The sequence below is a fragment of the Aptenodytes forsteri genome, unplaced genomic scaffold, assembly GCF_000699145.1.
Source record: "Aptenodytes forsteri isolate BGI_AS27 unplaced genomic scaffold, ASM69914v1 Scaffold83, whole genome shotgun sequence".
In the NCBI taxonomy this organism is placed as follows: Eukaryota; Metazoa; Chordata; class Aves; order Sphenisciformes; family Spheniscidae; genus Aptenodytes; species Aptenodytes forsteri.
This window is the reverse complement of record NW_008795371.1, coordinates 526,067-553,250: the sequence shown is the minus strand read 5'-3', so window position 1 is coordinate 553,250 and position 27,184 is coordinate 526,067. Positions and strand designations below refer to the sequence as shown.

At 37.4% G+C, this 27,184-nt stretch overlaps 1 protein-coding gene across 2 annotated transcripts in view; it reads right to left on the bottom strand.

Moving 5' to 3' along the window:
* Positions 1 to 991: 991 nt before the first annotated feature.
* The window catches only part of APBA2 (amyloid beta precursor protein binding family A member 2), a 46,965-nt gene continuing 20,772 nt past the window's right edge, over positions 992 to 27,184 (bottom strand). The window contains exons 5-12 of one of the 2 annotated variants that reach the window (XM_009280331.2): positions 26,233 to 26,268; positions 24,500 to 24,586; positions 16,823 to 17,008; positions 13,175 to 13,354; positions 11,339 to 11,551; positions 10,394 to 10,513; positions 3,837 to 3,977; positions 992 to 2,290 (exon numbers count right to left, since the gene is read on the bottom strand). In XM_009280331.2, coding sequence (XP_009278606.1) covers positions 2,219 to 2,290; positions 3,837 to 3,977; positions 10,394 to 10,513; positions 11,339 to 11,551; positions 13,175 to 13,354; positions 16,823 to 17,008; positions 24,500 to 24,586; positions 26,233 to 26,268 — 1,035 coding nt within the window. In that variant the 3' untranslated portion in view covers positions 992 to 2,218. The remainder of the gene's footprint in view (positions 2,291 to 3,836; positions 3,978 to 10,393; positions 10,514 to 11,338; positions 11,552 to 13,174; positions 13,355 to 16,822; positions 17,009 to 24,499; positions 24,587 to 26,232; positions 26,269 to 27,184) is intronic. The other variant, XM_009280332.2, reaches the window with a different exon arrangement.

Sequence of the window (27,184 nt, the reverse complement as noted above, 5' to 3'; positions counted from 1 at the left end):
GGGAAGTGGTTGAGTCCCCATCCCTGAAAGTATTTAAAAGACGCGTAGATGTGGTGCTTAGGGACATGGTTTAGTGGTGGACTTGGCAGTGCTAGGTTAACAGTTGGACTCGATGATCTTAAAGGTCTTTTCCAGCCTAATGATTCTACGATTCTATGAAAACTGACGTCTAAGTACTCTGTGAATTGTGGCATTAGGGAAGAAGTCTTTGGAAGTCTGCATTTCCAGAAAGCAGATTTCACAAACTTTTTACAAATGCTGATAGGAAGTTAGATGAATTTTTACCTAGCAGAGCCTTAAACATTTTTTCAAAAAGAATTGTTACGCCAATTAGTAGTTTTGACAATTGTATTACTAAAACATGTCCTTGTGGTTCTGCTGCATTTATGATTTATTCAACATTGATCTTAAAAAAAAAAGAAAAAAGAAAAAATCAAAAAGTAAATATCATTGACACTAATTTGATTACCAGCATAAACACAGGTCTGCCAGCAATGTCTTCCAGTGCAAGCTTCATCCTTAAACAAAAGGTTCTCATAAAGAACCTACCACAGGTTGACGTTTCGGGGTTTTAATTTTTTTGCAGCAGTGCTTGTCAGTAGCGTTAGTTTCCATTTGAGGTTTAATCATATACTGGTTTCATTTGTGTCACTCTGAGCTGGGCAGACATCCTGTGAAAAGGTCACAAAGGAACGTAGCTGAAGATGGGTAGTTTAAGCTTTACAGAATCATCCATTTTAATGTATTTTAATTATAGCATGCTTCTGTATTGATGTGAAGTCACACTGACATCCAGTGGCAACAAGGTACGCTAATTGAAAGCAACTACTCTCAAGATAATGACACACAAATTCCTAATTCAAGAGATGAATTCCTTTTTAAAAAAAAATAATCTATGACCTTTGCAACTGCACTTAGATGAAGAATTAAATGATCTTCTACTTGGATTTTTTTATTACGTAAACTTACACAACAAACAAAATAAGCAAGCTTCCTTTATTATTTCAGATTTATTAGTGAATAGTAGGTTAATTCTTTCCTAAGGTCAGTTGCATGCAACACGCTACTCCTTGAAGTACAGTCATCTAAAGCTCTTTAGTTACTGCATGGTAAGGCTTCTTAAGTCACAGTGTATTTTCTTCAAGGCCTTGGCCAAAAAAGAAAAAAATCTAGACGAAAAGTTACACCAATTAACATTTATCTCATAAGGAATACAACTTTACTACTAGTTTTTTTATCTACACACATTCTAATACTGCTGATGGTGCTAGGCTATTTGTCAAAACAATTTACATTCAGAACACATTGCCTTAGGAATAAGAATACTTTATAAAAGACAGAAACAGGTAAGCATGGCTTTCCCATTTTGAGCTAATATAAACAAAAAGGTAATTCGCAAAAATTAAAGAAACCCCCCCAGCCCAACACATACATTACACAACCTGTGCAATAAGTTATCCATGAAATAACTCTGTTAAATCATAAAAATCACAAGCATTAAAAATAAATATGTATCTTAATAAATATTTTGATTTTAATCTTGTGGCAATTATTCTTTATTTAGCATATGAAACACTTGTTACATGTTTATGTTCACACCTTGCCAAACAGGTTACACTTGTCATAACAATACCAAGTACTACAGTGGTTTTCTTTACATTAGAATCTAAAAGTTTTAACTGCACGCATTCCTTTCCACTGAAATACCATCTGTGCGGCACCAGTTTTAAAATTATGCAAAGCCGTCAGCATTGGACCGCTTTATGGGACTGGGATTTTTTTTTTTAACTTGAGGGCAGCCATAACGTTCTCTAATTGCTTCTCTTTGCCGTTTCCTGCAGTCTCATTCATCAAATATTCACATTCACCGTGTTATCAAACAAGACAGACATACATACATCACTCCACATAAAGGTTACAAATAAATATGTTTTAAGTTTTATGAGAAAAGAGTTTAGAAGATGTTGCAAAATACTTAAATGTTTTACAAAGATTTTTGTCAGTGATTATTGTCCTTGACCATCCTTCTCACCACTTTTTGGCAAAGAAATAAAAAGGAAGGAGAGAAAAGGCAGAGACACCTGTCTGTTCCTTGTTTCGGAGTCCTCAGGTCAGCTTCAAAGCCTTTCATTCATACAAAATACAAAATTCTCTTCAGCTCTGAGGGCTTCAGCTTTGATGGAATCATTTAGTTATTTTGCTGCAAGAGAGTCGCCTGCTAGATGTATAGGGGTGTCTCTTGTCCAGTTAGAAGCCTGAACATGGCAGCTGGCATAGTCTTCATGTGAATCTGTCAATTGATTTACACAGAAATTAACTGAATTGTTACTAGTTTAAAACAAGCCGTAAGGCCCAATCTGTCTCTCCCTGTGGTGTAAGTGCATTTATTGTCCTCGTTTCTATAGATGTGAATGTTACCGAAGTTTCTAGTTCAAAGTTCTCTGGTTCTAACAAGCTGGTTTGCTGTCTTTGCTTTTTTTGTGTGGTGTTTTTGTTGTTTTTTCTTTTTTTTTAAATGACAATGACAGGATGCAACATCATGTAGCTAAAACAACACCTATTGTTGTTGTTATACCCTATATATTGTATATATACCCTATATATTATAGGGTTATATATATTCTATTGTTATACCCTACTCCAATTACCGCCCTTAAAAAAGAAGCAGCACAAACCTCTCTGAAAATTCGTTCTGCTGTTCTGGTATTAACTGAACTTAGAAGGAAGACAGAATCCTTCCCTGTGGGACTGTCATTTTGTACGTTTTCTCCTAATTGGAGTATGATCCTCTGAACACAAAACTGGGACGTTATCACCTGATATTTAAGTGCCAGTCAAGACTTTGGTGGAACAGGTTCTCTCATGGCTAGTGTATTTAAGTTCTTTCTGCAAGGAGTACTGTGATAGTGTCAGAGGAATTTTACAGACTAACAGGATTAAAGGCATCAGGGAATCGGAGTTGTATCAGAAATGTAGTAACAGCTGTCTATCAGACAACGCAAGAGGAAGGAAGGTAAACTTTACTAACTGATAATACAGACCCTCACCAGCTATACGCTGCCTTGATATCTTGGTCTCTTCATGCTGAAAAAAAAAAGTTTCATACTGTCCTCATATGTCTAGTGAGATGTTATGCAGCAAAGAGGTAAAGGCATGGAGGTTCTATTGAAATCTACAGCTTTGCTCCTGCCAACGTGCACGTACTCTGTATTATTTTTCAAGTATCATTTTCCACAGGAAAACAAGTTATCTTTGGTTCTGGCAAAGGAACTAGTGGAAGATCTGGCCAGGGTTGTGTATACTACCACTAAATTCAGTAGGGATTTTGATAAAGTGGAGGATCTTGTTCGTTCATTGCTGATTTCTCTAAAAATACTGGAGAGAAGTCTTAGCTTATTCCCAAGGTAAGTTGGAAATGTTCAGTGGAAATCAAATTATTAAAATACATATCAATTTGAATCTCTCAGCTCTTTGAATATTAATTTATTTCTATGGCAGATGCTGTAGTGATAAGCCAAGAGACATTTTCACAGCTAACATGCTTGCACGATTTCTTCCCTTAACTGATTGGTTTAATTCAAACAGTATGTTGAAGGTTATGCCAGGAACTCTTGAAAATGAGTGCAAAAATGTGGTGAATGTGCATCTAGTTCAAAAACTGTTCTGTTAATTGTTTGTTATTAGTGCTCAACTCCTCATTTACTGAGGTGGTGGTTTTAATACTATGTTAAGACACTCTTTTCAACTGAAAAAATACATTCTTTCCTTTTCAACTGAAAAATTACATTCTTTCAACAGTTTTAATTTCTTGATAAAGTATTTAATTGTTTTCTTACCTCTCCCACTGAATTAGACAATGCTTGTACTATCTTCTCATGAGCAGTAGCAACAACACTTTGTCCATTGATCTCAATAATACGATGTCCTACTCTTACTCCTCCCCTCTCAGCTATTCCACCTCGCATCAAGCTGCAAATCTGCCAAGAGAAAGCAAATTTTATTGAAGTTTAGAAATGTCATAATATAGCAGTTACTAGGATTTTACATTACATTACATAATAATGAGTGGTGACACCGTAGGGATTCCAGAAGATACTTGTGGAAAGTATTAAGCAATACTGTGAGTTTTTAAATGTTGGCTTGGTTTTTGTTGGGTCCGTGTCGTGTCCCCCCCCCCCCAAAAAAAAAAAAAAATTTCTCTAATATTATTTTTTTTTTCATTCTCGTGGCCTGGGAACGTATAAATACCTAACACAGTGATACAGGTAGCAGCCATGCAAGCGAGTGGAGTTAGTGGGAAGAGACAAGTTTTATGTACTGTTGGCATAGGAGAAGAAAGCGATTTTTGAATATTTCTGACTGTGCCACCTGAACTCTTTCTGCAAACTACCACATTATTCTTTCTGAATAATGGGAAATATAAAAAGTGCTAAAGTAAAAATTAATCTACAACAGCAATTTTTTCACATACATGGAAAAAAAAAAATATATAAAGCTTAATCCTTAACCCTGCACAAACACTAGTTTAGGCTGAAGGAAAGGATGATGCCATACAGATATTCTACATTGAAAGCTGGCAATCTGTCAAAAGGGTCACGAAGATATAAGGGAAGACGTAAGGAAAGATCTCTCAAAGATATAAGGAAGAAATTTTTTGTGATGAGGGTGGTGAGACACTGGCACTGGTTGCTCAGAGAAGTTGTGGAGGCCGCATCCCTAGAAGTGTACAAGGTCAGGTTGGACGGGGCTTTGAGCAACCTGATCTAGTGGATGATGTCCCTGCCCGTGGCAGGGGGGTTGGACTAGATGATCTTCACAGGTCTCTTCCACCCAAACCAGCCTATGAGTCTATGAAATGTGCAAATTCTGTTTCTTTTTACAGGCTGTCCTCAGCATGATGAAGTATGACAACTTGTTTCCTGTGCCTCTGCAGGTTGGAAAAGGGCACTCTGCCCTCCAGAGCCACCGCTTTTCTGTTTTACAGTGCTGCTGGCCATAGGGAGCTTAGGATGAAGAGGGCAAGTCAGGCCGCTGTTTCAACTGGCAGCTAGCTGCAGGTACCAGTAAAGAACTAGGCACAGGTTTTGACATTTATGCCCCCTGCAATAGGGGAATAATTCTACAAGAAGAGTTACATTCACCAGGCATAGTCCCAGCAGACACTGCTAGTTAAAATTATTCTGAGGTTGCAAGATGCACGGTGTACAGGCAGAAAGAAAAATCTCAATCCAGTATGGGGAACTTAAAACAATGTTTGTTTCCTCCTCAGCAACAGTATCTGTGCTATGACAGGGCCCTCCCTGACAGACTCGACAGCTGTGTATTTAGATAGAAATTGTTGGTAAATTATTTCAGAAGACTAAGCTCACGCAGCACATAAGGCAGATAACGTACAGCTTGAATCTCTGGAACTCAGCAGAACTTAGCAGTGCTGAGATTTACCTTTTGTTTACTGAGAAAAACCTGTTCTTGGAGGAAAAGAAATGAGTTCTAGAGCATCCAGTGATGGCTGTTTCTGCAGTTACTGTCAATGGTTAGAATCATATGCCAAGAATTATTATTTGCTGAGATCTGGTAATTTGCTCAGAGCTAAATACAAGTATGGTAAGATGTGGCTTGTGTCCCAGTGAGTTTGTAATCTAATTCAGAAACATAGTATGTGGGGAGACGGCCAAGCTGGAGTATGTTGAAGGTGAAACATTGTCTGTCGTTGACCAGAATCTTTTCTGTATGACACTAGCAGTTTCCTTTAAATTCCTCTTCACAAATAACAACGCTATAAAAAATGAAATCCCTTCTTACTCGAAGTTCAGGTGGTCTGATACGGGGAGTGAAAATACATAGTTAGTCTTTGTTTATAAAAGGCCTTTCTCAGCTCTCTGAAAAAAGACTTTCTCCTGCAGTCAGACTTATCTTCCACCATGCTATCATTAGTGGCTGAGTTTTAGCTACTGTGGTTCATAAACTATTGCTGATGGACTCTCATGGATAGAGGCACCATCAGGACCCTTCACAGAATTGCGTCTTGAATTTCAGTCACGTACAATATATTGTTTTGCAGGTAGTCTACCTTCTAATCATATAGCTGACAAGACAAGCTGTACTACATAGACTTTCTCTTTTATAGAAAGCTTCTCGATTCAACTCACTGTTAGAATAACAGCTTGCTCCGTGCTATTGGGGATTGTATGCAGTAATCTGAAAGGACAAAAAGCAGATTGTGCCAAAAGAAACCCTGTAAATATATTTTTCATGGTATAAAAGAAAATACAGACACAGTACAGCCAGCTGAAATAAATAAAAGCTTTCAGAGCAAATGGAAATGTGACCTCTCACCCCACTGGCATAAAGGAAAAGATAACGGCTTGCATATCTATCCAGAGCACCTTTCATTGTGTGGCTCTCAAAGCACTTGTAATACCATCAGTGAATTTCTTCTTTCTAACAGCCTCAGACGTAGGAAGCAGTCTCTTATCTTCATTCAAGAATGCGATCCCTCTCCAGGGAAGGGAGTCAGCTTCCTTTTTGTGAGCATTAACTATTTTAATGAGGTAGAAAGAGAAACAGAGCCCAAGTGGCTCTGCCTAGCCTCACAGATCCTGTTAAGCTAGAGACACAGTGCAGATGTAAAGAAATATACTGTACTTAAAGCACACATTTACGTGGCTCCTGTATTTGCAAGTGGCTGACTCAAAGCAGCCTTAAGACTTTTGTCTCCAGCCAGTGGAGCTATGGCAGATTAGGCTGGCAAGTTTAAGCTGAGCAGTACCACTAAGTAAGTATGATTCTATTCAGCCAGGATTGTTTAGCCTGCGATACTTGTTGAACATGGTGACAGCTGTAATATTATTAAATAAAGCATGACGGATCTGGATCATCTTGTAAGCAAGATCCTATACTCTATTTACTGTGTAAACTGAAGCAAAAAAAAAGGGGGGGGGGAGTGTAAACCATACTGGTTCAATCCATTCAGCTGTTACAGATTCTGCAATGTCTTAGACAAGCTGCAGTGCATCAGATGTGAAATTTCAGTAGCTTCACAATCAGTTTTATCGCAACTGCCCATTGTGTAGCAAAACATGGACAGAACAGTGCAAGGCAAACTAACTGTTTATTCTGTGTAAATGCCTTAAATATAACCTATTAAACCAGGTTTCTCCTCATCTCACTCCTATAGTACTCTATTTAAACCCTGTATATTTTTCCCCAGACAGTTTAAATAAATATAAACAAAGGCAAGGAAGAAAAAATAAACTGTCTGTTCTGTTAAGTTTTACCTAGTTTTGCTGTATTTTTAGATAGAATGGTGCTAGGCTAGGGATGGGGTAGATACCCTTCTCAGAGAAAGTGACTGAGCTCTGAGAGCTAGACTGAGAAGTGGTGCATTATCAGCAGTAAAAATACAATTGGTAATACACAGATTTTTCATAATTTAGGAAACAAGATAATGATATGGTACGAGAGGACCACTTGTATTTAAATATCGTAATTTTAAAAGAAGTGTAGCATGATTTTCAGAAGGTGGCGGATAGGTCGCCTTATGTTCACCTCCCCATCACGCAACATTCATGCTTGTTTCATATGTATGCACAATATTTCTTTTTTTTCTTAATGTTTTACAGTTCAAATTTTAGATTCCTTTTATAAATATGCAATAAAACTACATCAGTAGCTTTCAAGAGCCATGAAGAATATTTGCATCATTAGTGCAAGAGGAATTTTGCAAAATTAACACTCTGATTTATGCCGTTGTGCTGTTCGCTAACTAAAACTTCCAAAAGCTGGCACTACTAGCGCTCTATGAAGCACAACTTCAGGCTTTGCATTAATTGAGCTATACAGAACACACAAAGAAGAGAGTCCCATGCAGCAGCCCAGTCTCTGCATCTTCCCGATACCCTATGCAAGCAAAACCCAGCTCAGATAGTACTTTTGTATGTCCAGGTTGTTTATGGGCTATTCACTAATACAATAGCTGTACGTCCTGCACAGATGAGATAGGCAGAGTGGAAAGGAACCACCGCAAAACTGCTATCGGAAGAGGCACCGCAGTAAGTACCAGCTGCACACATAATGAGGTAATGGCCTAGCAGTAGGAGACAATTATACCCGTTCTGGCAAGCCATTTATTTCTTCACTGTGCTAATGCTGAGCCAACAAAGAATAAGGATATTATTTCTGAATCCTGTCATAATTTATAACAATTGTTGGCAATTACAAAACCGCTTTTTAAAAGTTCAGTGTCAAACTACCAGAGAGACGTGCTTTGCAGAGTCATATTTTCAAACGTTAAGTAAGAGAGAGTTTATCTGAGGAAGGACTTACAGGCCCAGAAGGTTGTCTATTTAGCAGCCTAACAAAAGATGTTAATCTCTCCTTTTTGTTCACTGGCTTTCATATTCAAACACAGACTCTTCATAAATGAAATGTATTACAAGGCTTTCTTTTTCTGTTGTCTGAGAAGGATTTTTATGCTGAATTCAGTAAACTTTATATTGGATGTCATCTAAATGTTGCTCATTTCACTGGAATGAATGACCATCCAGTGTGGTGAATATGACAAATGACCAGTAGATGGAGGGAGCATGCTATGAAAGAAAACCACCACAGTCTGCAGAATTTACTAAACTAAGGCTCCGATTATGTAGGAGATGATTAGCTGGGACAAGATTGTCTCACAGACTCCATAACTGCCTCTGTCCGTGTGAGGACATGATACGTTGCTTCTAATCCACCTTGGCCTGATTCTTTTCCCCAGCCCTGACCCAACCCCCACCAATGCTGTGACAGGCCTCCTAAAAGAGTTGATAAACACACCGTAGTATTGCTCGTTGTTCCTTAAATATATTTTCCTCTTTTTATCATAGCACCAGCTGAACATACTAGATTTACAAAGGATAGCAATTAGGAGATAAATCAATGCCTCATACAGTGTTATATGCTGTTCTCGGCACCCTCTGAGATCTTGTAAAATCAGATCCCATCCCTTTCAACCTTTTTATACCAAGACTTGGGATTTGCTAACAGTGAACTACCAGCAATAACCATACCCACTTAACATACACGTACATGTAGGTGAAAGCACAGGCAGAAGAGGACAGAAATATACCACACACCTGATTTTTCTGTATTTTTTTACAGACCTCTCTCTACTCAAGTGTGAGAGCGTTAATCCCAAACATGACAAATACTTTAAACCTCTGCTTCTAAAGGATGTCAGCCTGGGGTAGGTATCGTTTCAGAGTGCTTCCAGCTGGACTAAGGCTTGTAGCGGTGTTCTTTATACCAATCTCTGCTGTGACCACAACATGGTATGGGATCTTAGGTAGGAACACTTAAAACTTAGGTACAATAATAACTTAGAGATGGCTAGCAGAGCTGAAAATCCACTAATGAGCCATCTCTTTGCTAAAGCACAGTAAGACCCATAAACCATATGCTACAGAGTTACCTGCTACTCTTCCAAGGGTGGCAAACAGAAATCTGGCAACTTCAATCGATGAGTTTCACAGAACAGGGGACCAGAGCCCACAGTCCTCTGTGATGTGGTTTTCTGTGTGAGCAGCCTGATTATTTTTTTTCCTAGACTGGAGGAAGAGGAGATGGTGATGGTGCTGCACTACAGACAGTCTCTAATGCTAGTACCAGCCCCCAGAAAGGCCAGGTGACTACCTGAGCTAGTTGTGTTGGGAGTTTGCTTTGGAAAGGAATTGGAGAATGGCTTGGGAAGGAAGAACTGCGAGAGGAGGACCCTGAGCTGCACTGGGTAAGCGTTACCTGCCACATTCATTGTCCTGTTTGCTGCTGTTATTACAGGGAAACTGCAGCATGCAGAAGGGATACCTGGGCCACAACCTATACAATTACTTCTAGTGAGAGGTGTTTAGTTTTAACCAGAGGAGGTCACAATTGCATTCCCTTGCCTGCTACCATGTGATACAAATAAATTATGCAAAGCAAAAGAAAAATGAAAAGACTTACTGAGTGTGTGCTGAAATTTAAAAGAGAAGCAGGATCAGAGCTAAGATTAGAATGTTATAATTGTAAAAACCTGTTTCAGCATAACTGTTTTCCTTGCAACTCTGGCACGCTAATGACAGAGTTATACACGAATTAGCTGATCCAGATAGTGCACCAAACAATCTGGACTATAAATCTTGTGGCTGTATTATGTAGGAAAATCCCTCAAGAATGGCAATACTTGTTCTCCTAATGTTGTCCATTTGCATTATATTACTCAGAGATGTGATTATAAGATTTTGATTAATTAAGGGATCATAGTATAAAAAGTGAGGTCATGTACAAGGACTTTTTCAGTACTTCAGTGTGTTTCTTGAAAGAAAAAAAAAGGAAAAAAAACCCCCAAAAACAATCACTGAACACAGAAACTTACAATTCCATTCTGTACACTGAAGCCCAGCTGGTATTTTAAGTCTGGCCGTTTTATGAGGACAGTAGTAACAGGAGGACAGCTGACAATGTTCAGTTTGACTTGTGTCTGATTCTTGAGACCCTGTAAGATATTACAAAAGTTAGTATTTCTGAAATGGATCTTAATTTGCTCTTTCATTAGTGGTTTCCTAATTGCAAGAGTGTAAAGCAGCTGATCTGAGAAAGAACAGCTAGAGTTAATAGAAATCTGTTGCTAACTTAGAGATACATTTCTCTGCTTCATTTATTTTCCGAGCTATTTGGCTCAACAAAACATATCCAAACTTTACCTTGAATTACTATAGAAGCTTCAAGAAAGTTTTCAAGAAAAACCCAAACTGACTACTGCTTGTTCTTTACCAGCATCTAGCTAATTAATCTCCTGCTGCCGCTGCTCTTGGTAAATCTGCACAGACATTAGATTTAGCCTCGGTGATTAAAGATAATGCATTCTGAGACTCCATCGGGTCTGGGGAATCTTCATATACTCACTTGATCTGTCCTGCAGTCTACCAGCCTCCATCCATTTCATCTACATGGAGCCCAAAGAATCATAGTAGGTTTTAATCCTCAGATTTTAATTTCAAGGCTGTGGGGAAGCCTGAAACTTTGACGATAGCTAAGTAACTTAATTTAGGCAAGTTTTTCAGACCTGGCCTCATTTGTTATAGTCCAGTAACAAAGCTGCAGTCAAATTCTCCAGCCCTAAATTTCTGTATGTTATCACCCCTGAATCTCTGTTTCTAATTCTACTTCTTGTTAACAACAGATTACTTTTTTTTTTTTTTTTTATCCCCCCAGTGATAAGAAAAATTTTATCTGCTGGAAATCTACAGGGTTGCTTGTCAGAATATTACATCTCTGCTGGCTTACAATCCACAGCATATAGTTGTTAAGTTTGGGGTACCTTTATGATCCCTTGGCATGTTGCAAGAGGTAGACCAACTAAACTGGTCCCATTAATGGACATAATTTGGTCTCCAATGCTTAGTTTTCCTGAACGGGCTGCAGGGCCTCCGTTCATCATGTTAGCCAGGATAACGGTGGGTAGAATGGATCCCCATCCAGATTCCACAATCACTACCCCAAGAATTTCTCCCTTCTGTTTTTCTAGCTGGAGGTGCAATTAAAAAGAAAAAAAAATGGTTTTGGCTTTGATTTGTCTACATTTGAGCACTAGCATCTCAGTTGTTCCTGAATAACACCTACAAATTACAAAAAGATCTGATTATTTTTTGTTGTTACTAACATTATTATTATAATTATTATTATTAACAACATTATTGAATATACTTGTGCCTAGCACGTTAATCTAAGATCCCTGATGTGCTGATGTAATGTAAATGATGACTTCTCCTCAAATATGGTAACGTTAACTGTTCAGTAATCATAGCATATCTAACTTTTACAGAAGAGGAGTAATTTAAGTAAAGAACATACTCTTTAACAAAATACCGGGAATTATTTTCTTTCAAATGTGGAAGGACAGGGATATCCGTACTTACGGGAATCACGAAGGCCAGCTGACTTTTGTTGAAGCTATCTATCAAGGCTTTGAACCAACCAGTATGCCACAACTCTGTCACTGTTCAAACATTCGTAAACCAATTAGAAACAAAGGTGTCACAAAAATAATGACCTTTTTAATCTCTTTGAAATGTGACACGTTTGTATTTTTCTGTTCTGATTCTAAGTTAAACCAAGATTTGTTCAACTCAATTTTCCCTTGTTTGATACAGGAGAAATATTTTGTCATGCTTATATGCACATGAAAACACTTCATTGATATCTAGTGACTGCAGAGGTATAAAACTACACATCAAATCATAACCTTTCTATCTGCAGGTATAGGTGAAAAATGCTCTCTTCCCAAGAACACACATGCTGTACAAAAGAACCTGTAATGCTAGAAAAAAATGTGAACCTGTAATGCTAGAAAAAAATGTGTGTAAGTAGGAAAGCTGTGACTGAAGGATTAAGCAATTTGCAGTCCATCTCAAAGAAAGATTGCTTTAGGACTCAGCATAGAAACTCTGACCTTTGGAACATGGGCCAAATCCCTATCACATTACAGCAATATAAGCCAAAGCAGAGTCTGGATGCAACTACACTTGCCACGTGCTGGTTTGGAATGCCCAGTATTACAGTGACTTTTGTATGAAATGTGAAATACATGGCTGTTGTACAGAAAGACTCCATTACATCCAAAATCACATGTAAATAGTTACACTTATGTAATTTGGGGCACTTAAGGGAAATTCTTGCCTTTTCATGCATTACGAGTGTGAAACTCCATTTCACCTGGCAGTTTTGCTGGTGTTCTAATAGGGGAAGAGAAATTGGCCTGCTCGGTGCCACAGCATCCTGCACTCGTGGTCCTTGTATCTATTAAGCAAGAAATCGCTTACAATGCGCATTGAAATGGGTTGTCAATCTCTCTTTCTGTATCAATGCATTGGTAAAACATAAAAACACCCTACACTGTGTACTGTGAATAGCACAGAGCTTATCTATGTCAGATGTAAATGTACTTTATTACTGTTTTGATCAATGGAAGCAGAAAGACCCTGAAAATGAAGAAATTCTAAAAACTTATAAAGCTGCTTTTAGTAGCACAGTATTGATGAAGCAACACAGCTTGAGATGTAAAGTCATCCTTAAAATGCTGAAAGGTATTTCCATGAGAACTACATTCCTCTGAAAAAATAGATCAATCTGAAAGGAAATTCCAAAACTAGTTTACCTCTTTGCAGTTTTCTGAATTGGAAAAGTGTATGAGATCATCATTGTACATCTCTTGGGTATTGATGATGTCACTGTATTCTTTCTGACTGAGATCCTCTGGGTTAATTCCATTGGCTCTTAAAAACTCTTGGTAAGCCACACTGAAAGCCTGACCAATTGACTGAGCTATCAGCTGTGCCTAGAACGTAGAACAAAACACAGCTCAGAGAAAGGACTGATAGACAGTTCACCACTGAAACCGTAAGAAACAAGAGAGAGATTGGAGAGCATCAAAATAAAGGATCCTGCAAAGTTGCTGCATCAGTATGGATATAAAGTCACTTTAAGATCAGTTGTACAGAAAGAATCCATTACATCCAAAATCAAATTGCAAACTCCATTTAAAAACCCTGTTGATCTCCTTTCATCAGTACGTTGCAGTAGCAAGCAGCCATATGCTATTTGTGTACTTGTTCCAATAAACACTGGAGAGTACTGGCTTTGTACCAACATGGAACAGAGCTTACAGAAAGACTGTCACAAGCCCTGCTTCTGATCACAGTATATTTGCAGGAGCGATGAGAGAACGGATGCTCTGCTTGCACGTGCCTTCAGACATGTATGCACTGATGATTCTGGTTGTTGTGTCACCTGCTGCTTCTCCACATTGGTTTTATAAGACTGAAAACACTGCTTCAACAAAACCATCTGCTCTCCTATTAGTGCCATGATACCTGTCTCATATTGCCAACAAACCAGTAATAGCCCTGCTTACCCACTGCACATCTACAATAGGTATTCCCATTAACACCTTGACTAGCAATGTCAGGGATACTTTCAAGAATGCAGCCAGAGCCATGATTATAGCTTGTTAATGTTAAGAACAACTCTTCAAAATCCCCTGTGTCTTTATTAATTTTTGGAGCACTTATCTGCACATGCATTTTACTACAGTATGCAATAAAAGGTGACTTCCCATTACAGTGGGCTGTATAGTGAGTACAATTAATGAAACATTACAGTGACTGGTATTTGGATGTGTCAGAAATATATATACATTAGAAAGAAATCTACAGAAACCGACGATGATGATGGTAATACTAACAACTTTGCACATTCAGCACACTGCAAAAGTCAACTATTATTGAACTGCCATGAAATTTACTTTCTTGTTCCACTAGATGGCACTGGAACACAGAGAAGCAGAGGTAGAGGTAAGTAAAAGGAATTTGTAGTCAACTTTTTCTACACTTGAATTTTTTTTTTATTTTCCTATTCTGAGTTTACTGCAGCTCACAGGAGAATGCCACGTTGAGTTTTGTATATTTGTGGTTTTCAGGTACTGTATTCTGTCATCAGGGGATATGAGTAACTCACAATGATCTGAGGAGGAGTTAATTGCATCTTACAATGTAACTCTCTAAAAATATTACTAATCAAACCTATAAAACTATTCTGGAAATGCAACACACTTTCTTAGGCAGTAGGTACATGCTAAATGCATTATGAATGCATAGGGTTTTCTGGACAACATTGTAAATCTAAATCTTCTTGCAATCTACCAGTTAGATACACAGTGTTTTCTTTGATGCTAAAAGGTGGTTTTCTTATTTCAGTCATGCTGCAGTACACAAAAGCACCAATCTGCTTGACTGGAAAATGATTTTAGAAAATCAAGGACATAATTAGCCTAGCCAGTCACAAATCATTCCTTCATATTTTAGAACATATTTTCAAATCTTATCGATATACCAAAAAGGTATGTGGTAGTACAGAAGTCACCAAGAACATTTTTATATTGTTCCATTATTAAAGTTTATTACCAGTCCTTATTGACTTCTTTTTTTGATCTCCAGTGCCATTGCTTTCTCTGTCGTTAGTCCTTTGCTTTCGCCTCCATTCTACATTCTCAAAACAAACATGTCTAGATGTCATATTTTATTCTATTACTGCTAGTAACAGCCAGTTCTCACAGCTTAATTTCATCTATATTTCCAAGTTTTTATGAACGTTTATGAAAGTCTTCAGCATTATGTACAACTTAGAGATAATGTAATTAAGTTGCTTGAAAAGGTCACCCCAGCAAAGCAGTGGCAGGGCTGAGATACTAGGTCTGAGAACAATCCCAGTCTAGCACTCTAACCTTTAGACAATGCCATTTCTCCTTCACAGGCTTAATTGCTTTAAAATAATGAAAATGATTGCTTAGCTCAAAAAATCTGCAACCTGTGAGTTATGACTGTCTGAACCAAAGAACTCAGTTCTTTTTTAATTGGTATGATAGAAATTATATTTAAAGCTGTTGCTATATAACGACGGTCGGAAATGTTTAGTACTGCCTATTACTAATACCTGTTATCTCAACTGTCAAGTTAGAAACAGACAACGAATCTTGCTTTTTTCTGTTTTACTAGCTTAGTATTTTTTTCCATAAATGTTCTAGGTTGAAGTCGCCTGGTCTGCCACTTCAGACACAAATACATATTTCGCTACAAAACCAAACCTGGATGTACAACAGCAGTAAAGCAAGGTTATCTTCCTTTGCCACAAGAGGTAAGGGCACGGCACGCCAGCACTTTTCATAGGGCTGAAACAGGATGCAGCAGAGATGTACAGAACTCTTTTCAACCACTACTTCTGCAATCCTGTTCTGAGAACGGCTTGAAGTTCTTTCATCTTTTGGTATTTCTGATGCAAGTGAAAATTAGAATTGAAATTCGGAAGTGGTCACTCGGGTTTTAAATGGAATTTTAACAAAAAGTGGTTTAGGGCTAATATGTTATTAGATCTCAGAGTATCTTATAGCATAAAATGACTGAAATTATGCTTTCTCTTCTAGAGATGTTCTGAGAGAGTAGCGACAATGAGTTCTTCCTAGGCTTTTACTTAAGAATTGCTAAACTCTTCTGGCCGTGAAGAAAAAACTCCATAAACACAGAGAACTAAACTTTATTAGCTCTGTTGCATTTATATAAAAATTCTAATTCATAATCTTTGCGAGGGATCAAAAAAGAGAACTGAAAAAGAAACAGCTGAATGTGTTCTTAAACGTCAGAGGATCAAGTCGCATGTTTGAAAGTACGTATACCAACTACAGGTAAGCAAGCCATAAAGGAATAAGGACTAGATAGAGGGCAACCTTGTGCCAGGCCTGCCATGTTGGTAGATGTTCTCAGCCACTTGGCTTCAGTTTGAAAGAGGGCCAGAACGGTTCCACTGCATTGCCAGGTGTCTGGAGGCTTATGTGTGTCATTATGTGCCAATGCGCTGAACTAAAGGATCTGATCCAGGATGAATGATCAATTTGATATCCCATAAATAAATTTTGGCCATGAATGGCCATCGACTTCCAGACAACTCCAAATAATTAGGTATTGAAGCGTTTGGGAAAGCATTGTTGAAAGAACACAAATGATTCTATAAGACATGAGACAAAGAATGGATATTTTGGGACTGAGGAGGAGAAATGAATTTGCAATGTGAATTTGTAGAGACAGAAAAGAGATATGAATATGGACAAACAACTGGCTAATGTTTCCACAGATTTACCTGTAGCTTCAATCAGAAAAGATTATTGACAACAAAAATTCATTCAAGAAATTAGATGTAATTTCAGAGATTCTTTAAATGACACGTTGTTTAAATAAGTTGAATTCCATTTACTTACATCTTCTGATTCAAAGACATGGCATATCATTTTGTACTGCTTTTTTCCTTCCTGGGCACCAGGTGTTGTTTCAATACAGTCTTGAGAAGCTGATCTTGGCATGCGGCGTCGCGCCATTAAAACCACAATGTTACCAATATCAGCAATATATGAGATTGTGCGCAGCGCATGATCCATCATTGTTTCCTACATAAAGCAAAGAGAAATAAAGTCATTCTTCATGCTTGCTGTTACCTTACAAATGCTGCATCTTCCCTCTCCTTGATGGCCTATTGCTTGAGAATGACAAAAGCTACAGACGCACTTTCTATGGGCCCAGATCTGACATTCCCTACGCAGTCAATGGGCCTGAACTCCAACTGAAGGCGTAATGGCTGTTCAAGAAATTGGCTTCAATGGAAGTATTCCCTGAGCAAATACAACATGGTTGCTATTGTAAAGCAATAATTAAGATCTATACTAATGTTTTATAAACATTTTCATGCTGTTGGAAAATTACATTTCCCTTTTGTATTGGTTTTGCTGAATGAAGCAGATGCATTTCACAATGACAGAACAAGTTTTAGGGAAGTCATATGTATATGAGAGAATGTTATAATTTCCCGATTTTTTTTTTTAATCATGTCCTATAATAGCAATAATATATAAGGTAACATTTTCTCACATGCATCAAAGCGATACTTACTTTCTTTATAAAGAGCTATGAAGGCAGTTATTTCACCTTCTCCGTAGGCAGAATTTTTCATACTTTTTTCTGGCTACCTACATATCTCAGATCAGTTTGGAGGGAACTGGTCCAGTGTCTGGGCTCACAGTCAAAACCCTATTCCAGTGAATGTCATTAGGCTGCCAGTTCGGCTGTGCGGGGAGAACTCAACTCAGAAGAGCTGTTGCCTGTGAGAATGATTTTAAGTGGAAACCTGTCCAAGCTTCATCCTAATGAACATTTCTTACATAAGAACACCATGAAGAGTACTAAATATAAAAAGTCGTGAAATTTCTATCTCAAATCCCTGAGCTCTGCATCCTTTTAATTACTTTAGCCTTTTAAACTCTTATTTTACTTTCTGCTATTAGCAGGGAAATCCCAACCTACTACTTCCAAATGTTTTTCTCGCAGGAATATATCATTATTCAGTGGCTTTGATTAAGTATTGAGTTGCCTTGGACAAATGAAAACTGAGTGCATATTTATAGTCAGAGAAGGATATGTTGTCACTAAACTTGTTTTATTTCAGATATTACTACTTTATCTTTTGTTTCCATCTCCAGTTCATGCTTCTATCAGTTGTTTCTTATATAAAAGAGCAATGAGGTCCCAGAAGGAAGAACCTTCAAGGACATTTTATAACAGTTCCTGTGCATCACTAAGTATGAACTTGTAGTAAGTTTTATTATTTCTGAACTCAGCATTAAGTATGAATAAATTCATGTGGCTCAACAGCTCGCAGTCTCATTTTCATTAAAAGGTTTCTATATGAAAAATAATGTTATTTTAATAAAACAATGTATGTGACATTGCTACAGTGATAATTTCAAAGGATTTTGATATATTTAGGACTGCAAAGACAAACAGAATGATATACTTTTTTATACTACTGGTTTAGACAATTATTTGTACCTTCATACAGTTTTTATTCGATACTGTATAAGCAGCCTGATTTCTCCTTTAGTTTTTTTTTTTAAATAAAAATAAATAAAACGCCACAACTTCTCTAAGTTCCCAGAAAGGCATGTTGCTATGGAAGATGTTCCATAATGGTAAGAACCTTTTAGGTTTACAATGAGAGTTTTAGGAATGCTCATGCAATCAAGTAATCTGATTGACTGTACTTCCTTTAAGTGCGTTGAAAAAATCACTATTACTGAAGTCTGTGTATAATCATGGAGGAAGAGAAATTCCTAGGGAAAAAAGGTAATATAACTTATGTTAGTAATACTTACCTGGCAGATATTTTGACAATTTAGACAAAATATTAGAAAAAGCCTCCTAGCTGTAAGGACCCATAGAAGCCATAAACCGGTATTTTTAAGGCAGTGATGATTTACATTTTTTCCTGAGGAGATATTCAAGGACTGTATGTTGCTCTTCACTGTGTGATTGTGCTGTACCTCCTCACCCCCCTACTGCCCACATATCACCATCTGACTTGAGGTGCTAATCCTCTGTACCTGGAGCAGTCAGCCTTTGCTCCTTCTCAGTTTCAAACAAAGCCAGGCTCTACTTTGCCGTCATGTGAGTAAAACGCCTGTGCCCTGTTCAATGGTCACACGACGTGTGCACTTCTTGTGTGACAGAGAGGATACTGGAGGAGACTCATGAGAGGTAATTTCAGTATCGGGCTGCCAGGGTAATTAATTCAGACGTGGCTGGTATGCTGTCCTGAATCCAATCTGTTACCATTGGTTGAACATCCTTGTTTTAAGGCAAAAAAGAGTCCAAATCCTATTTTTATGGGACATTTCAAACCTGAGCTTTATAGGTTTCTTAAGCTGGATGCTGCTTACTTTAAAACCTTATGCTAAGTACTTATTTTAATTAAGATAAAGCTTTCTATTGAAACAAAGACCAAGAAAGTGCCTCCAAAGCATGTTTTGTTAGCTTTGTTTTCTATAATTTCTTTACATATTTTGCCATTGTAGAGATGAACTATTCTCTTCTTTAAGAAATCGGAAGGGCCCATCTCAAAATTCCTTCTTGCTGGGGTCATTCGTCAATTTGGAGGGTTTTCCAGACTTTTATTTATTGCTCAAGCTGGAAACAACCAGAAACATAATAGTTTTATCGATCAAACTAGCTGAGGATGTCCCCTTCCCCCCCACACCCAAACAGCTAAAAACATCCACCAAATTCTGGCTGAATTGGAATTAAAAAATACTTAGCGTTGAATCAATTTGATTTGCTTTACTTTGTGATCTTTATTAGTTTGAAGTCAGTAAATTGCATTCTGATGTCTAACATATCTTTGGTTCTTGGCCAAGACTGAGGTTGTCTCTGCTGCTTTTGGCATCTGCTTGGGTACATATGTGGATATTTCTAATGTGAAGAAAGAAAAATTGACTACAGGTTTGTTGTTTGTTTTGTTGTGGTTTTTTTTAACTAAGGCAGCCTTTTGATATTTTCTTTTCTTTTTTTTTTTTTTTTTAATTATTTGCTAGTGGCTCTTCCTATGTATCAGAATATCCCACTGAGAAGCATGAGGTCAGTTTTCATCTAACTCAACCCTATTAGACGGCTGAGGTACCTTCCTTGCTGAGTCTGTAGTGGCAGGGTTTCCCTTGATATCTCATCTTCCAAAAAACTCTATAATGTGGTATGAGATGATACATGATTTTCATCATTTATATAAGCAGCATCATCCTTTATATTAACAGCTAGGTATTAGTTTACCATTAGTTGAACAAATCTCTAAGGCCTAAGAGAAGAAGATTGTTCCTCAATTCAACAAGAGTAATTGTTTCAAGAATTTCAGTACAATTTAACTTGACAGAGAGAGAAAAATATAAATAATCATTGTTTCTTAGAACCACCTGTCTTTATGCTTTATGCTTATCCCTCAACTGTGATGATGGTTAAGAGATGGTTTTGGGGGGTGTCAAGGGTTGCACGATTCTTCTCAGGCTTGAAATAAAATGTTTTATGCTTATCCCTAAACTATGAAAAGTGATGATGGTTAAGAGATGGTTTCGGGGGGTGTCTCTAAGGGTTGCAGGGGCTCAGTGTAGGATTTATAGCACTTCTCTCAGTATGGAAAAATGTTTTATAATGGACATCTCTCAGCAGGATCTTGAGAGCTCTGCAGAGATAATTGCTTTTCTGCAGAGATAATTGCTTTTCAGCAGTCTGCACTACGTATTCTGTAAGGGTGTAATCATACATGCAGTGTGCACAAGAGTGAACGGACTGGGAAAATGAATGCATTTAATCTCACTTGCCAAGAAAGTCTTTCTGTCCTTATAAGGACACAACAACACTTCTGTGTTAAGTAACAGAAGTTACTCAAAGGTTTTTTTGTATTTTCCTGTTGTAGGGTTGAAAGCAGTCATTCCCCCACTCCCTCCCACCTTTTTCCTGTCTAATGCAATTACAATTAGGAGTAAGGCAAATAATATATAGTGACTGTAAACACGTCTTTACTTTTGACTTACTCGTGACTTGACTTTTTCTTTTCTCACTCCATGTTCCATTCCACTCTATTTTCTATTACCATTATCTCATTTTCACCTTCTCTCCTCGTTTGTTACTTTCCCATGAATCCCTCCATCTCTGCCCATCTGCTTCTCTATTCTTTCCCTCATCCCTTTTCTAGTCCCATCCATTCCATCCTTGTTATCCTTATATTTGTCCTTAGAAATTCAGCCTCTCTCTTGGCCTTTTTCAAGACCCCTGTTCTATCTTCTCCTGTCCAGATTCCCCTTTCTCAGAATCTCCCTTCCTTTCTAAGGAACTCTTTTAGAATCCCATTTGTTGTCCCTCTTGAAACCCAAAAAACACCTGAAGGAGGAAAACCTAAGCGTTTTCCAAGCTTTCAAGTGATGTAGTCCTGTGGGAGTGTGAATTACACAGCCTAACGAGTCAGAAGATTTTATGGAACCAATCACCTACCAGAGGCTCTGCACATACACATTTGTGACCTCTGTATCTATCTTTTTCTCTGCTAGTTTTCCCAGTTGCTTCACTCCCAGCTTCTCTTCACTGAATGAGCAAGAAGATGGGAGAGGCTGTTCGTGCACTGCCTGCAAAGCTCGTAAAGCTGCGGCAGTCAGGGAAGAATTGCTCTCATATGAAGCAGGCATGTGGCTAAACCTAAGGTTGCTTTTACTACACATACTAAACAGGTGGTCAACTTGGGCTGAATGTATTCAGTAACTAAATGCATAAGCAACTAAAAAGTGGCAGGGGTGCCATTTCCGAGTGTTGCTGAGGGCTACAGAATCACCAGAGCTGGCTCTGTTCCAATGTGGCAATACACCTTACTGGTGCTGCTCAGCATTTTGAACCCTGCTGCATGTCATTTTTTAACTGAGAATTTTACGTTTTAAATCAGCTGCTACCTCATGTGAGCTATACAACACTACAGATGGATTAAAACATGGATGGCATACTGCAGAAATAGGTTTTATATAATTGATAAAGCCATGAAAGAACAGATTGTCTCTGCCAGCTGCCACACCAGCTGAAATAGACCTATGGTAATTACACCAGTCAGGAAACTTCACTAGCACTGAAAAATATTATCAAGCCAAAAATGCAAAAGCATGCCAACAGCAATGCTAAAAAGTCATGGGAATAAGTCTCTTACAGCTCTCTGAAAGACCCAATTAAAAACCCAAAATTAAAAAAAAAAAAAAAAAAAAAAAAGGCAAAAAACCCAGGGCAAATGCCAGACAGCTTGTAATTATAATAATTTCCAATATTGCTATTTCCATCTAGTTGAACAGCTCATACTAGACACCATTCCTCATGGTGCATTGCATTATATATCACTAGAAATCTCAGGGGAATCAGGAGAATAAGATAACAGTTACTTTGACAAAGTGTTTATGGTCTGCCTCAAAGGACTTTCCTTTTTTATTTTTAAAAGGGTTGGTGTTCAGCTGAAATGCTGAACTATTTAAAGAAGGGAAAGAGTGACTTCCACCAAGACTAATCCTTACTCAACAAAGAGAACTTACTATTTACTGCCATACATTCCAACTATAAACTGTAGCTGTTCATTTATCAATAACTGTCTGTAGTCATCTTTACACTGATAATTACTAGCATTTTATTTTCTGCTAATGCAAAAAGTAGTCATAAGCTTTGGCAATATACTCTCTGGATGATGCACGTTTATCATGAGGTCAACAAAAGGCTGAGCCATAACAAATAGTGGTATTGGTTATCATGGATGAAATGCAGTATCAGGACGATTTATGGATGGCAGATTGTAAATACTGCTGCCTGTGTTAGATGGAATATTCTACTCCTCATCTGGCTCCATCTCTTGGGAGTTCTAGTGACACATTAAGGACATTTGCGTATGTTAAAAGAAAAATAATCCACTTCCTGGAGATACAATCATTACCCTCACATTAAAAGATAGTAATGCGCTCTCAAATTTCAGGAAGAAGTAGGTGCCTCATGGTTTGCATTGTTAGAAAAACAAAATATATACTAATTGAAAACAAAACAAAATCCTAAATGTAGAGTGCTACATTTGTCTTTATTGAAATACCTCCTATAGTTTCAGCTCACTTCTTCAGTTAGCCATGATATTTCTGAACTCCGATCTTATACACCAAGATACAAGTTCAATAACCATTTTCTCTTTCCATCTTCCAAGTTGTTTATGAAAATACTGAACAGTACTACATCAAAGAAACATGTTTGTGAGTCTCCCTCTCTCTTTATATTGCCATCTATATGGCAATATATCAGAAATAAGTACACTCAAATTTTTTTAGCCTGCTTGTATCTCTTTCATCTAGATCATATAATCTAGAAAATATTATATGAGCTAAAAGCCTTATTTAAGTCAATAGGTGATGTGTGCTGCTTCTGTGCCATGCACAAATATATTCCCCGTCACAAAAGAAAACAATTGATTTGACGTGATTTACTTTTGATAAATCTGTGCTGACTTTTGCTCATCTCTACTCACAAACTGCCTACAAAGGGTTTGTTTGTTTTGATATCTTTCTGACAGTTAAACTTACCTATAATCCTTGGTCTGTTCTGCTACTAAAAAAAAAAGACTAAATATTACCTTAATAAGTTCTGGAAGACTATTACTGAAAGGATAGCATAAGGTCGCTCCAACCATTTTTCCAAATACTACAAGATGAATTTTCTAGTTTGGCTATATCTAGCTTAACTAAGCACTTTCTAAATGGTTTGTTCTTTATTATAACTTGAGGTCTTACCATTTTTCAACTGCTGTTAGCTGCATACAGTGGAGTTTTTTAGTGAAAACTAAAGGAAAAAAGTCACTAAAATTTCCCTTTTCAAAACCTCTCATAAGAATGAAAATTTAAACGCTTTCTGTAAGTATGATCAAAGTCTAAGAGATCTTGTGAGATTACTGTACTAAATATTGGGATCAATGTATAAATTGTATGTATTTAATTGTAAATTCCTTACACAAAAAAGCTCCTTATGAAGATCGCCTCTTATAGAATATATATATGTATTCCCAGCAGATGAGGCTGATTATTGCTGTGGTCTCCAGGTGCTTCTTTAATATAAATAATTAATAATTTACCTTAGGCAAAGAGAATGGTAGCTGAGATGTGATATATGGAAAAATTGAAGGTTAAACGTTAAAAATAGCAAGATACGAATAGCTTAGTCAAAGCAGCAAATGACTTCCCTGTTAGACTGTAAATTTGGGTACTGAAACTGTTTCAGAGAAACAGGGTACATGCATTCTGAAAGACTTCTGAATCTTTTCCTAAATTGAATTATAGATCTCAGTAACATGCAGACATTTTCCAATACATCAAATAAGCAAAACTGGTGTCAGTATTACTGTATTTGCAAATGGCAAGTGTTACAACAGTAGCACATCTAACACTGCTCTTTCTGAATATTTTCACAACAGTGAATTTATCCAAATTTAGTAAAGTTTCCTACTAATAGTATAAGAGCACAGTCTAACTCAACATTATTCTTGAAGAGTTTTAATCATAACTTACCTGTGTGTCTGCATTTAAAACTTTGATTCTCTGTGTGGAGATGAACAGATCCACTTCAGTCAAGGCCTGGGAATCTCCCTCTGAAGTCTAAAAGACAGATGCTTTGTTACAAGGGGAATTTTAATTTCCTCTTTAGAATGACAAATTCACTGATAGCTTTAAGCATAATGTGATGTGAGGCAATCACACTGTTAAACCACTACAAAGACGGCTATTCAAAGGTTTCTCTAAATACATGCAAAGAACGCACTTATTGCATAGAAAGAGTGAAGCATACTCTGATTTTGTGGGTAAGAGTGACTTTTTGGAGCCCGTGGGACTGACAGCTCAAGTACTAAAATTCTCTATTTATAGCCAGAACAGGAGAAAGAGTATGGCTGTTTCTTCCCCACTGTCTCATTGATGCACTTCAGTACTTGAGGCGCCGGAATTGAGAAAGTAGGAGAACTGACAAAGTGACTTACTCCCCATCAGCTGCTTAGGTCTTGCCATCTTCAGTGAGCTCACCAAAAGAAGTGCAAGCTAGCGCTCAGTACTGTGGTGGGTTTTAGGGGTTTTTTAGATTTTTAGTTTAGTTTCTTTCTAGAAAATAAAGAACCAAGCGCTCAACTAATATTTCTCTCATATCACAGAGAGCCATCGGCTGACTTTTAGACCTCAACTTCTGAGCGCTGCTCACTAGGGAAACGGTTCCATATCCCACTAGAAAACATGGTCACAGAGCAAGAGGGATTACAGTGTAAAGCCACATGGTTTCCTAAGTGTGAGTCCTGGCTCCGCCCATGTGAGAAAACAGGAGAGAAAGTGGCAAAGCAGCTGCTGCCTGTCACTGAAGCTTAAGTGATCCAAGTCATCCAAGAGCTTACGTAATACTCTTGAGTTCCAGCAGGAACCTATTTATTTCTCCAGGCTACTTGTCCACAGTGCACTATTGCAACTGGTATTTAGCAGCACCCATGTTAGCAGCCTCAGAATAAAATGGCCACAGACTGTATCACCCTGTGCTAAAGGCAGGCATCAGTCTCCAGGTCAGAGACTGGTTCTTTGATGAAACAGTGCAAGGAAGAATGATGTATTTGCTGCTCTTTTCTGTAGTTATAAAGGCTTAGCTATGCCTATAATTCATTCAGATTAATTTTACTTGAATTAAGTCTCATCCAGCAAAATACAAAGCAAGCACATACTTTGGCACAGATTACTTGTCTTGCTTTCATCCAAGACCATCAAAAAGAGCAAGATTAATTTTAGTGATATTTTCGTCAATTGTATTGGGTTAACTGAAGTATAGTTTTTAACTGAGTGAAATGTCTCCTGTATGAATTGTTCCAGGTACTACCTGGTAAATTTATTTTATTTGTTTTAAAATATTGACAATAATTTAATAAATATACAGTAAGTCACAGGCACATGAAATACATCTTACTGCTTTGGTTAGTAAAATAAAAATAAGCATTACATTAAAAAAAAATCTCCTGGATAACATTGGCTTTATATCTGGACTAAACAAATCACAGGCATTCAACAGAAGAAGAGCAGCAGACAGGCACTCCAGCAAATGAACAATGAGGAAAATGAGTTCATTTTATTCCATCTAGTGTTCTACTACTTAACAAAGAAGAAACCAAAATGACAACTTTATGAGGACCCATAATGAAAGACACAACACTCCATGGAGAACAAGTACAACAAAAATGTAAGTAAACATTCACATTCAAGAAAAACCGTTTACACACCGCTTTTTTCTTGATTTTAGCCGCCTTTTGCATCCTCTGAGGAGTAGCATAAAAAAAGAATGCAGACAGATGTACACACAAAAAGAGAAAAGACAGTGTGGGAAGTCAGGGAAAGCTTTTGACTATGAATCCAGACTGTTAAAAATTAAAAATTTGGGGGCAGTGGGAGAAGGATATGCAAGAGAGAAAGATTTGTGTATTATCTTATGCAGTTCTCAAGCATAATTGGATTTAATGGCATTATGCATGTTGTCGATTGATTACAAAAAAAAATGGTTCCAAAGAGTGTTGTCTGTTAACAGCTGCTCGTAACATTTATCCTGCTAAATATACAGCAGTCTAAAATGACAGTACATGCACTATTTTAAACTCAAGGGTTTCTACCAATATTAATCATATGTCTACATGTAATTGTTGAACAAAATGTAACTCAAGCTCTCTTCCATGACTATCTAAAGTAGTCAAGTATCCCTGAGAGATTAGGATTGCTATTAATACACAAAACAATTTTTAGGGAGTTAATTGCAATAACAATTACTTACTGCTTGAGACATCACAATATGCTAAATAGAAATTCAAAGGTTTGGAAAGTTTAAAGAACTGGACCTTTCTTGCCTTCCATCTGTTTCTAAATGCCAAATCAATCATCAATCATGACAGTCTCTTGCTAAGTAAATGATTTTCCCGAACTGTTTCCTTCAAAAACATGCAGTTTTTACCAATTAAATATTATATTGACTAAGCACATAATTTTTCTATTAGCATTTAAATATACTGCTTTCTAACCATGCATTTACTTAGATGAGGTATTTACAGCAGATGCACAAAAATTTGTAAAAATCTCCTACTTGATTATTAACCAAAAAAAGCATTTTTTTACACAGCTATATGAAGCAGTCTATGCTGTTATTTACACAGAAATTGTTCACTGCAATTAACACCAAATCCAAAC